Here is a 13,191-nt window from a genome sequence, read left to right on the forward strand (position 1 = left end):
AACAGGAAGCAGTGGAGAGAGCCCTCGTCCCACAGCTCATGCTAGAGGTTGAACAGTTGGCTGTCCGCTGAGTGCTGTTGCATGTGGCCAGCTCGGGCTCCAGCAAGTCTTCGGAGGGCCAGAGGCCCATTGGAGACTGTGGGCTCCCTGAGGGCCGGATTGGGAGTCCTTGAGGGCCACAAGTGGCCCCAGGGCCGGGGTTTGAGCACCCCTGTTCTATCACATTGCAGGGGGAAAAAGTGGCCAGCTCCTCACAGTGGCTTGCAACCGCTCTGACTTTCCACAGGAAAAAGTACTGTGGTGGCAAGGAGCTCTTTAGACACCTGCCAAGGCATGTTATCCAGGCCCCCCTGGCCCCCCCTTAGCTATGCCACTGTCACTATTCCGTTACACTCAGTGATATACGGGAATTACAATCTGCAAGTAACATTAGTACAAAAAACATGACGAAGGGTTCTGTATGGTCTGGTATGGAAGGAAGTCCAGGGGGGTGACACAGTGAGTTCTTGCCCTTGGTGACACCAACCCTAGTGATGCCTCTGCTTGCACATCCAGCGCCCCAGTCTTGGTCTCCTCTGAGCATCTGCCCCCCAACATCACACTGTCCTCACTCTATGAGGCCTCCCTTCTCAACATCCCTGACAGAAGCGGCATTTCCTGTTAGCATTTCTCACTGTCAGATCAACATCTTACTTTGGCCTACCTGATGGGTGGGAGACGACGACAGGCATTGCTGGAACACCAGCGTGTGCTCCTCGCACAGGTCTTTGCATATAGACCCTGAGATGATGCCTTTGTTGTACTGATCACACTAAGAGAGAGGGGAGAAAGAGAGAGGACACAAACCCATTAAATAAAATCAGCAGGTTCACGGACTGGTGTCACTTTCATTTATCCCTCTCCGTCCTCTTTTTCTAGCCCCTCACCCAGCACCACCATTCCAGTGAGCTGGTTTCCTTGCTGCAGGGAGCCAGCCTGGTGAACCTGAGGAAATAGTATCATGGATGGTCCAACCATGGGGCAGGTTGGGACAGCTGTCACAGGTAGCCAGTTCTGGACCCGTTAAAAGGCAAAGACTCCCTCCCTCCCCCTCCCCAATCCAAAGCAGGACAATGGCTTTTTTAGGACCAGCCAGAAACCAACAGAAGCTTTAAAATCTGACAGGCCTCTTCCTTGGGCAGACGTATCTGGTGGGCCCCTGTGAGATGCACGAAACTGGACTTAATGGGCCTTTGGCCTGACCCAGCAGGGTTCCTCTTATGTTCTTATCTCAGCAGTGCGTACAACAACCCTGTAAGGTAAGCCAGGATCATTATCTCCAAATTGCAGGCGGGGCTGAGGCTTCAGGAATCGTGGTTTGCCCAGAGCTGCCCTGTAAGTTCGCGGCACATGGAAGATGCAAACTGGGGAATCTCCGATTTATGGCCCGCTCTCTGCACGACACTCTGCGAAGCTCCTTTAGCGCCCAGGACCAAGGCGACCGCACCTTGCCACAGAGACATTCTCCCGAGCACAGAGAGATTAACAGAGCTGGAACGGTCCAAAAACAAGACCTCAGAGAGCAGAGAAACTAGAACTGCAATGGCTGTGAAGATGGCTGGCACCAGTTATGCCTCCGGGAGCAGTAAATTCAGGCGAGCCCCTCGAGGCTCACCGGAGTCATAAATTTCAAATTAAGACTCTGATAATTGATCCCTCGCCTTCTTGACTGGATCGCTCGGCACCTCTAATTGCGGCAGACGCTACGGGGCATGAATGTCAGCCGCTCAGCTCCCTTCCACTCCTTTCGCCCCGTCCTCCTCTCCGTGGTGCTCTGTGGCATTCCACATTTCTCAACGCCGTACGGGGCTGCTTGACGTCCCGGCCACTTTTTTTTTAAGCAAGGCAGGAAAATCCAAATTAATTGCAGGAGGCAACTGGGGCCAGTGGAGGTGAATGCCTCTGGGCAAGTGGATGGCAAAAAGCTGGTAGTTGGGCAAGCGGCTGGCAGCTCCATCCCTGACGGGTATTAGTGCCCACGCAAGGAGCGGTAGGATCAGGCCTTTCCTTCACTTTTGGGGTTCTGAAATCACTGCAAATCCTCTCATGCAGAACAGAGGAGGGGGGATGTTTGTGATGCAAATTAGCATCTTGAGAAAGACAGGCTGAAGCAAGACAGGCTGAAGCACTCCCCAATCAGCACTGGGATCTGGCTGTTGCATGCACAGCATATGCAAAAGGGATGCGCATCTTTCCGCACCCACAGCAGGCACATGCCAGGGAGTTGCAGCTTTTACGGAGACGGCGTGAACACAGAGCTGTGCGGTCTGCAGAGAACGGGGCTGCACTGGTCAAAGGGCCTCCCGACTGCACTTTTCAGGGCTGCCTGCGTGACTTCCATGGCCCCTATTAAGGTGTGGGTATCCCTCCACTTCCTGGACCACTGTACCCTTTTTCTGCCACAACCCCAATTCTGCCAGGCACCAGGGTGCCAGGGGAAGCCACTGCAAAATAGCAATGCTTAGGGTGTGACTGCTTTGCAGAAGCTGAGAGCAAGATTTGTACTTCAGGGATGGCCCACTGTAAGATCTTGTGCGCATCAGGGCTGAGTTGGAAAAGACGGGTCTCTCTGCCCTGCCCGTTTCATCAGAGCTGCCTGCAGTGCAACCTCTGCAGCGTGAGGAACTTCTCCCAAGATGCTGAGGGCCTTCACCCAACCTGTGGAGTGGTGTGGCAGTTCTGCAGCTGCAATCAAAGCTCTCCAAGGCCACCAGTGACAGACACAAGAGTTTGCAGCCATCTAATGAGACCGGTGCACTGGGGAGTTTCCACTTCCCTGGCTCACGTCTTGCAGCTGCCTAACGGTCTCATAAAGCGAGCTGAGTAGGTCAAGCTCATGACTGGCCCACATTTCTGTAGGAGCCAAAGTCTGGACAGAGCTGGTTTGCAGGCCTGGTTGACAAGCACATTGCCTTGAGGGCAACTGACCAAAGGTCCACTGAGCTCAAAGTCCTGCTTGTAGCAGCAGCAATCAAGGCAGGGATTATTGTTCCTGCTTGTACCCAGTACCGGGCATTCAAGGGTAGACTGCTCCTGCACATGGAAGTTCCATTCTGGCTAATAACCACTGAAAGGCTTGCCTTGCGTGTCTCGCCCATTTTTAAGAGATGTGAAAGCCGGGGCTGGCTCAAGACCTCCTGACGCACCACTAAGCTGACACATCAACTGCTCCCCCCCCTTGGCCAGTGGCGCATGAGCCAATCCCCCTCCTCGTCACAGTTTGTAGATTTTGAAAGGGAAAAGTGTGCAGAAGGCAGTGCGGGGAGAGCAGAGCAGCAGGATATTGATTCATTTTATAAATAAAATGTTGATTTGACTATGTGGATTGCTCTTGCGGACAAGCTGCATAGAGGCATTCTTCCTTCATCCCAGGAAATGGGAGGAGGGTCTGCAGCTGCTGCCTGCCAGAGAAGGTGGGGCAGCGTTTGCCTGGCCACCACAAGCCGCGGGAGGCCAGTTGGCACATGGGGGAAAAGGCCAGACAGAGCATCCAAAACCATCTCCCAGGAGGAGAAGCAGAAGCTATTAAGACCAGGCTGGGTGGGGAGATGGTGAGCACAGAGTGCGGCCCGCTAATTGATGCAGTGCGCTTCATCATTTTTATAGCCTGCTCTCGGGTGTCTCCCAGGAGGCGCCTAAGTGGCCCCTAACAAGTCGTTAGTTAGTGGTGGAAAACCAGACAACGAGGCTGGAATGCAGTCAGGCCACCCCCCGCCTTCCTCACCATTTTCACCATGAAGAGCAGAAGGAATGGGGAGACCATAAGAACATAAGAACAGCCCCACTGGATCAGGCCATAAGCCCATCTAGTCCAGCTTCCTGTATCTCACAGCGGCCCACCAAATGCCCCAGGGAGCACACCTGATAACAAGAGACCTGCATCCTTGTGCCCTCCCTTGTCAGCTGAATATAAGAACAGCCTCGCTGGATCAGGCCATAGGCCCATCTGGTCCAGCTTCCTGTAGCTCTCAGCAGCCCACCAAATGCCCCAGGGACCACACCAGATTAACAAGAGGGCATCCTGGTGCCCTCCCTTGCATCTGGCATAGCCCATTTCTAAAATCAGGAGGTTGCTCATACGCATCATGGCTTGTAACCCGTAATGGATTTTTCCTCCAGAAACTTGTCCAATCCCCTTTTAAAGGCGTCCAGGCCAGACGCCAGCACCACATCCTGTGGCAAGGAGTTCCATAGACCAACCACATGCTGAGTAAAGAAATATTTTCTTTTGTCTGTTCTAACTACCAACACTCAATTTTAGTGGATGTCCCCTGATTCTGGTGTTATGTGAGAGTGTAAAGAGCATCTCCCTATCCACTCTGTCCATCCCCTGCATAATTTTGTATGTCTCAAAATTTGTATGACCGCCTCCTCCCTTCTCTCCCCTGCTGGATCTGACTCCACTTGAACTGAACTACAGCCAGTCCTCACTTAAAGTTTCATTCAAAGTACTTTCCTTTTTTAAAAAAACTGGTTTCATTATAAGTTGTTTCACTGAAAGTTGCCATTTCCAAGAACCGATCGACAACATGAAAGTGAGGACTGGCTGTAATCATGGACTGCACAGTAACGAAGACCAAAACCACTCCACGCTGGGTCTCCACCTTGCTCACACCAGTCCACAAGATGCTGCCAGCCCACCGTTATTCTAGCTTGCCTGCCTGCCTACGCAGCGTTCTGGGACTGCAATCCCTGGGCTCACCTCTGGAAACCCCCAGCCACCATGTTCTGCCCTATTTTGGTCCTCTGAGGCAGGAGTGGGACCTGGACAAATGGGTTTAAATTACAACAAAGGAGGTTCCGATTAAACTTTAGAGTTGGAAGTGATCCACACGGTCATCTAGTTCAAGCCCCTGCCACGAGCAGGAAATTCTCCCAGAACATCTCTAGTAGAGGCCTATCAAGTTCGGCTTGAAGATCATCAGTGAGGGAGAAACCACCCTCCTTCCTTGGCAATCCGCTCCACTGTCGAACCGCCCTGGCAGCCAAGAATTTCTTCCTGATGTCCAACTGGAATCTCCTCTCTTGCAGTTTGCACCTATTGGATCTACTTCTACCTCCTGACAGGGAACTGTGAGGCAGTGGAACATTCTGCCTCAGAAGGTGGTGGACTCTCCACGGTTGGAGGTCTCTGAGGCTAGTTGTTGACAGCCTGCATTGGCTAGGGGTTGGACTTGATGATCTTGCAGATCCCTGCCAACTGGAATTCTACAATTGCTGGAAAGGAAACGAAAGTTTCTGATAATCGAGTCCTCTCCTCCACACGCCCTCTTTTGCTCCAGTCCCTTCTTCCTTTTCCAATCTAGGGGAGTAAAGGGGCATGGCAGGCAGAGAATGTCCCCCGTTAATCTGCCACCTGAGATGCCATGACCAGCCTCCGGGATGGAATAGCACTGCCCTTTTGGCTCCCCCAACCCCACACAGAGCCCACCTAACGCCAAGATCTCCATTTCTGACGCATCAGGAACATTCGCACATTTGGAAGACGCAGAAGAGAGAACGAGAGAGTGACTTACAATGATCACCTGGCAGACGTGTCCTCTACACAGTTCCGAGTAGGAGGAGTAGTGCATGTAGACCACCCAGCTGCCCACAAAGATGCCCAGCCAGGCCAGGAACAGATACTTCACCTTGATGCCAGGAACACGGCTCTGGAAGAGAGCAAAGCGATCGACACTAAGAGGGTGGTAAGGAGCCGCGTCACCATGGCGAAGCGATGTGGCAATCCCCTCCCTCACCCACTTTTGCACCTCTGGATTCACCCAGTGGAATCGACCACAGAGACGTCACTTGCGGCATCCCGGCAGCTAAGTCTGAACTGTCTCCCCAGCAGATATGCAGCCAGGGATTGAACCCGGGACACTCCATCAGCAAGGCAGGAATGGTGCCACCCTGAGCTACAGCTACAGCAAAGAGGAGGAGCTTCACTGTGAAGCCAATGGGGGTCTCCCCTGTTTATGGGGGGGCTGCCCTCCAAGGTGGCTGGGAAGTTAAACGCTACAGAGTGGATAGGGAGATGCTCTTTGCACTCTCACACAACACCAGAACCAGGGGACATCCACTAAAATTGAGTGTTGGGAGAGTTAGAACCAACAAAAGAAAATATTTCTTTACTCAGCGTGTGGTTGGTCTGTGGAACTCCTTGCCACAGGATGTGGTGATGGCGACTGGCCTGGACGCCTTTAAAAGGGGATTGGACAAGTTTCTGGAGGAAAAATCCATTACGGGGTGCAAGCCATGATGTGTATGCGCAACCTCCTGATTTTAGAAATGGGCTCTGTCAGAATGCCAGATGCAAGGGAGGGCACCTGGAGGCAGGTCTCTTGTTATCTGGTGTGCTCCTTGGGGCATTTGGTGGGCCGCTGTGAGATACAGGAAGCTGGACTAGATGGGCCTATGGCCTGATCCAGTGGGGCTGTTCTTATGTTCTTATGTACAGCTCAGCCAATAACAGAATCAGCGGCCCACCTTTGGAAGGCCACAACACATATGCCTAGTTCTCCAGCAGCCACATGGGCTGCCAGGTCCTGCGCACTGTCTCCAAGAGCTGCTTTTCCTGCACAAAGCCATCACCCATTGAAGTCATCTGGCCAGGCCCTACTCTGGTTTCTGCAGTATGGAAAACCACTCTGTGTTTCTGCAGCCCCCAAATCACAGAACAAGAAAGACTCCCCAAGGAAATCTGGCAGCTGTGGGGCTGGATGTTGGAAATTTTTTTTCTCCAAGAAGCAAGTCTGGGAAAACAAGCCGTTAACTGGAGGGTTTGGTTTCCAGTTTATAAACTGTGGTTTCTTACTGGACAGGCCAATGAAAAGCAAAGGGTATCAGAGTCATTTGGGCCCACCATACAATGCAAAGTGTCAGCGCTTTGGGGAGAATAACTGCCCCCCTTCCATCTCTCATAGTCAGGGGTTGTCTTACTGGCTCCTGGCCTGGCCAACAGGCATTTTGGGAAGAGGCTCCGGAGACATCTGAGCTTTCCCTGGCAACCGGCCGCACCTCCCTAAGGAAGGCTGACACATTTTCAAGGAGGACAACGGCTCGGAATGGTGAGAATTGCAGGTGGATAGAATGGAGAAAAGCATCTCCAGGAGAGTCAAAGCTCAAGTCAACCTCGGGACAAAAGGGACCCTGTTTGCCCAGGGCAGGCTTGTGGATCCAGCCAGCCCAGCCATGAATGGCAGAGAAGGGTGCCAGGTATCCATTTCAAGTGCAGTGCCTTTGTGCCAAAAAATCACAAACCCAATAGCCAGACAGGCTCTCTCTCTCTCTCTCTCTCTCTCTCTCTCTCTCTCTCTCTCTCTCTCACCATCATCAGACATGTTAACCTCCCTTTCCATTTTGGTGTGGCACTTTGACAACACAGTCATGCCACCAAGATGGAGGGAGATGGTTTAGCTTAGAGAGTTGTTTTAAAGAGCATGGAGGAGGTGATGGGGAAGATGACTGTGTGTTGAGAGGACCAGGCCGGAACAGCAGCGTTTGTTCCAGCAGCCTGTCCTGGCACCCCCCCACCCCCGCTATCCAGAGGATCAAGCAGATTCCAGTTACATAATGCAAAGGCTACCAAATGTCACTGGACACAAACACAGAGCAGCCACAAGGCATTTGCTTCCTTGCCTCTGTTGTGCGTATGAGGGGGAGAATTGCGGGAGTGGGGAGAATTGCTCGGTGATCAGTTGAAAGATGTTTCAATTTGCCTAACTCTGGCATAAGAACATAAGAACAGCCCCACTGGATCAGGCCAGAGGCCCATCTAGTCCAGCTTCCTGTATCTCACAGCGTCCCACCAAATGCCCCAGGGAGCACACCAGATCACAAGAGACCTCATCCTGGTGCCCTCCCTTGCATCTGACATAGCCCATTTCTAAAATCAGGAGGTTGCACATACACATCATGGCTTACAACCCGTAATGGATTTTTCCTCCAGAAACTTGTCCAATCCCCTTTTAAAGGCGTCCAGGTCAGATGCCATCACCACATCCTGTGGCAAGGAGTTCCACAGACCAACCACATGCTGAGATTACCTTAGTTTACCTTAGGCAAGGGACCCAATCGATTTTTCCTCCAGAAACTTGGAGAACATCAATGATTATTATCTTTAAACAAGTCCAGTGGTTCTATCCAGTCTCTTTCCTACTCAAGAGAGGTTTCTTTGTGTCTCTTAAACACAAGATTTGGTGTGGAGATTCACCTGACTGCAGGGAGGGTCTACCTGAGCTCTTCTCACCTAGGGTGAAATAGGAGGGCTGGTGTTGTTCTTGCCCGGGTTCAAAGCACTGACAAACACCACAGAAGGGATACAGAACAGGGAGGGGAGACAAGCACATACTCTGTCGGGCCTCATTTGTGCCCAGACGACACACCCCCGGCACCCGTTTTTAATACCAGGTCTTAGTCCTGAAACGTATGAAGAATGTGCCCCTGAGCAAGTGCAGAGTGCATCTTCATTTTACCGAAGGATATTTATACGCTGCTCTTTCACAACCCCATTCTCAAAGGGCTTGGTGGAGGAGCAGAAATAATGAGAAGATGCTTGTCCCAAAAGGACTCACCGTTCCGGCCAGCACATTTTAACAAGGGCACATATAAGCTGGAGAGGGTTCGGAGGAGAGTGACCAGAAGCCAAGTACTCAGAGAACCTGTGAACTTGGACCTCTATACACTTTCTATCTCTATGGTACAATGGCAAGCAATCAAAATGCTTCAAAAGTGACATAAATTTCACCCTGTCCTTTAATTAACATGTAATTCAAGTTTCGGGGAAAAAATTTCAAACTATAAACAGTATAAACAGACGCTACTGGTTTTTTTTTAAGAATTCAGAAGAAATTTTTTTTCAGAAGAAATTCAGAAGAATTTTTTAAGAATTCAGAAGAAAATGTTTTCTATAAAAACTACACTGTGGTGTTAGGCGTCTGCTGTGTTACTGTGTGTGTTTGACAAGACTAGACTAAGTTTACCTTGTGTGGGCGGGGCCCTTAAGCACAGCGCACAATTGGAAGCAGTTGGTCCAATTGGCTTTAAAGCCAGCCTAGACTCCTAGAGTCCATCTTCAAAGTGTACAAGCTGCAAGCCTTGGGGGCTCTCATAAGAACATAAGCGCCCCACTGGATCAGGCCACAGGCTTCCTGTATCTCACAGCGGCCCACCAAATGCCCCAGGGAGCACACCAGATAACAAGAAACCTGCATCCTGGTGCCCTCCCTTGTCAGCTGAACAGAAGAACATCAGAAGAGCCCTGCTGGATCAGGCCAAAGGCCCATAGTCCAGCTTCCTGTATCTCACAGTGGCCCACCAAATGCCCCAGAGAGCACACAAGACCACAAGAGACCTGCATCCTGGTGCCCTCCCTTGCATCTGACATCACCCATTTCTAAAATCAGGCGGTTGCACATACGCATCATGTCTTATAGCCCTTAATGGATTTTTCCTCCCGAAATTTGTCCAATCCCCTTTTAAAGGCATGTAGGCCAGATGCCATCACCACATCTGGTGGCAAGGAGTTCCACAGACCAGCCATTCTCTTGTCTCCTCCCCATAGCTTTCCTTTTTAAAATCATGTGCTTCTGCAGGAATTGAAAGCTCACTGCCTGCTTGCTTGGGTGCGTGTTTCTTTTTACTGTGGGTTGGTCATAAAAAGTAACTGTTTAAAAAAAAGTTGACCATAAAAAGTTGGTCATAACTGCCTGACCTTGCATGGTGAATTTCATTTCCTAAATGTCCCCTTTTCCTTGCAGTCTTGTGCTTGTTGGCTGATGAAGTGGCATAGCTAGAGGGGGTGCAAAGCTCTGAGTTTTACAAGGAGCCTCGCTGCAGTGTGTAAGGGCTACTGGAGCCATTCCGGGCGGTGGCAGCAAAACAGAGGCAAATGCACAAGACAAAGAGCCCAATTCGATCCAGCTTTCCAGCACTGATGCAGCCATGTCAATGGATCTTATGCTGCATCATGGCGGGGAAGAGCATTCAGAGGCCTCCTCAAGTTAGAGAACATTTATTCACTTACCTTGGGGTTGCACTCGGTGGTGGACACTTGGATAGGATTGGGCCCTAAGGCACCACAAGACCATTTCTTATTTTTCAGCACTTAAAAGCATCAGGTGCCCTACTGTTGGCAATGATTCTGTGGAGAATTTCTTTGCTAAGTCCATTGACTCAAGATCTAGTGAGGAATTCGGGGAACACTCACTGGCCTTAGGCAGGGGTAGGGTGGAGTGGGTCTATTTTTATGGTGGCTCACTCGAAGTGACAAAGGGAAACTAATGAAATTGTGTTTTTCTGCCCTAGGAATCAGTGGCAGCCCAGTCTAGAAAAAGGCAGGCTATTGTGCAGTCTAGAAAAAAGATGCCTGAGATGTACAAAACTGTGCAAGGGATGGATAGATAGAGGGGTGTTCTTTTCCCTCTCACACAAGGGACATCCACCAAAATGGAGTGTTGGGAGAGTTAGAAGAAACAAAAGAAAATATTTCTTTCTTTATCATGTCTGAAGAACTCCTTGCCACAGGATGTGGTGATGGCATCTGGCCTAGACGCCTTTAAAATCCGATTGCACAGATTTCTGGAGGAAATGTCCATCGCAGGTTACAAGCCCTGATGGGTATGATTTTAGAAGTCTGTGATCAGACTTCCTGATTTTAGAAGTAGGCTGAATGCCAAATGGAAGGGAGGGCAGCAGGTCTCTTGTCTTGTGTGCTCTCTGAGACATCTGGTGGGCCACTGTGAGATACAAGAAGCTGGACTAGGTGGGCCCCTTTTGGCCTGATCCAGCAGGGCTCTTCTGATGTTCAGTTCCTAAAACAGCTAAGAAAAGCACCTATTCCTGAGTTTGGTAGCATGCACTAGTACATAAGAACAAAAGAAGAGCCGTGCTAGATCAGGCCAAAGGCCCATCTAGTCCAGCTTCCTGTATCTGGGTAAAGGGGGTAATCTGTGCCCAGGGTCAAACAGGGGGCCCTTGTCCCACTCGCCTTGGCCCTTGTCACTCCCCTTGTCCCAAAGAACAGGTGTACAGCTCTTCTGGTGTAAGCTTAGGCATTTACTCAAAAGCAAATCTACCTGGCTTCATCGGAGCTTACTCCCAAGTACTCAGTTTGGCTGTACTTGTCGTAAGAGGCGACTAAACAGCCACCGGGTAGATGGGGCTCATCAGCCTGGGAAGGCAGCTCATCTGAGAGAAGGAAAACTCTGATCCCAAACCTCCACTGCCTTGTGGCTACATCCAGTTAAGGAAAAGGCTTCAGGAGTCAACCTCGAGGCAAAATCAGGAGCCGGAGTCCCTGAGGCAGTTCATGGCTGAACACAGTCACGTTCTGGCAACTCCTGTGACGCCGCTGGAACCAACCATATTGGCCTCTGCCTTTCCATTGGACCATTTCAGTGACGTGGAGAGGGGGGATTTGCTGCATGGGTAACAGCCTATCCTCCATACCTACTTTACCCAGGCTTCGTGTACTGGAGAGGACACTGTTCCAGAGCCACCATTCAGAGCGCGATACCATAGTCTTCCGAGACTAAAGGATGCCAACAAACTCCCAAGTACTCTGGCTTACTCTGTTTAGGGCTGGAGCCTTGCTGATGCTTGCTGGGAAAAGAGTGTTGTTCCCTGAGCCAGAATGGGTACCTTCTCCCAGTTAAAAACATCCAGAGGCCCTTTGCTATTTCCAAATATCCTCCCTCCTGGACAGGTCTTCACAGAGGTGGTGGAAGGTGCCCCAGCAACTCCCTGTTTGGCAAACAGGGCTGCAGATGGGCCACTGACAATCAGGTGGCACTATAGAAGGCTGTGAGACAGTTGCCCACTCCTGAGTCATGACTCATGATTGGCAACAGCTACCCAAGGTTGGGGGGGGGGGGAAGGTCCCTCCCAGCCCTGCCTGAAGACTCTCAGGATCGAACCTGGAATGTTCGGGAGTGCTGTGCTGGGGCTCCTGCACTGAGCTCTGGCCCCTCCACAAAGGGGCAGTCACTCCATCTTCTTGGGCAGGACATTCGCACCCAGGACGTCTCTAAACAAGGGTCACCCATCCCTAAAGCAGCCAGACAGATGAACCACAAGCCACGTGCTGGTGGCACCACCAAAATCATAAATAATAATCATACTGCATGGCCAAAATGGGGGGGGGGGCAACCAAAACATCCCCCTGGGAATGCCCCAAGGCTGGTGACCTCTGTCCTCCCTTATCTGACACAGCCCAGCAAAGGCCCATCCAGGTGGCTCTCCGTGCTTGCCAGGGTCTCTGAGTTTCTGGATCTTGCAGGGACCCCTTAATACAAGAAAAGCGTAGGGAGCAGCCATGGCAACCCCCCCCAAACACTCACATGCTGCCCCCATTTTTAGTTTTCCTTTGCAAAGCAGGTCTCCGTCAGCCCCTCACCCACTCACCAAAGATGCATTTTGCCCAAGCCTCTGCAGCAAGATCCTCCTGCAATCCTCCTATCTACCTGGGTGTAAGCCCCACTGAACATCATGGGACTTACTTCTGAGTAGGCCCGCATAGGATTGGGCTCTCAAAACCCAAACCCAGGGCAGGGGGGAAGGGAAGAGAGGGGGGAAAGAGCTGCAATGGAGCATCTCTGCTGCACAGAGTGGTGTTTATTTGGCTGGGCTCTGTTGACCCCCCCCCAAAAAAAAGAAGAAGGGGGGGCTTTCCTCTGCTGGGGCGCAGGCGCACTCTGCGGTGTGTGCCAATATTTGGGGAGGGGGGCCAGGCTGGCCTTGGAATGGACCTGAGTCTGGGATGCAGCAAAAGGGGGGGTCCCTCTGACCCCCTGGCAGGACCACAGCTGCCCCCCCGCAGCCAATGCAAAGGGGGGTCCCTCTGATCCCCCTGGCAGGACCAGAGCAGCCCCCCCTCATCCCCTCCCGCGCAGCGCAGCATCCAGAGCACCTGGACGCCCCCAGGCTGCAGCCCCCCCGCAGCCCCCTCACCTGCAGGCCCTTGGAGAGGGGGCAGAAGAGCACCAGCTGCACCAGCCTCCGCAGCCTCCGCATGCTGGGGGGGGCGCCGACCCCCCCGCCGCCAGCCCCCCTCCGGCTGGGGGGCAGGCTCTGGCGAGGACCCCGGGGGCGGGCTCCGTGGGGCAGCCCCCTCCCCGATCAGGGCTCCGCGGGGCGGCTGGGCGGCTGCGGTGGCTGCATCTGCCGCATCCC

At 52.0% G+C, this 13,191-nt stretch overlaps 2 protein-coding genes across 2 annotated transcripts in view; one reads left to right on the forward strand and one right to left on the reverse strand.

Moving 5' to 3' along the window:
* The window catches only part of DIPK1B (divergent protein kinase domain 1B), a 17,670-nt gene extending 4,526 nt beyond the window's left edge, over positions 1-13,144 (reverse strand). The window contains exons 1-3 of the mRNA XM_066610640.1: positions 12,970-13,144; positions 5,556-5,690; positions 704-811 (exon numbers count right to left, since the gene is read on the reverse strand). Of these exons, the coding sequence (XP_066466737.1) occupies positions 704-811; positions 5,556-5,690; positions 12,970-13,032 (306 nt within the window). The 5' untranslated portion in view covers positions 13,033-13,144. The remainder of the gene's footprint in view (positions 1-703; positions 812-5,555; positions 5,691-12,969) is intronic.
* Positions 1-13,191, forward strand: part of NOTCH1 (notch receptor 1) — a 787,535-nt gene that overhangs the window by 682,010 nt on the left and 92,334 nt on the right. The window lies entirely within an intron of this gene.

Source organism: Tiliqua scincoides, chromosome 16 (assembly GCF_035046505.1).
Source record: "Tiliqua scincoides isolate rTilSci1 chromosome 16, rTilSci1.hap2, whole genome shotgun sequence".
Taxonomy (NCBI): domain Eukaryota; kingdom Metazoa; phylum Chordata; class Lepidosauria; order Squamata; family Scincidae; genus Tiliqua; species Tiliqua scincoides.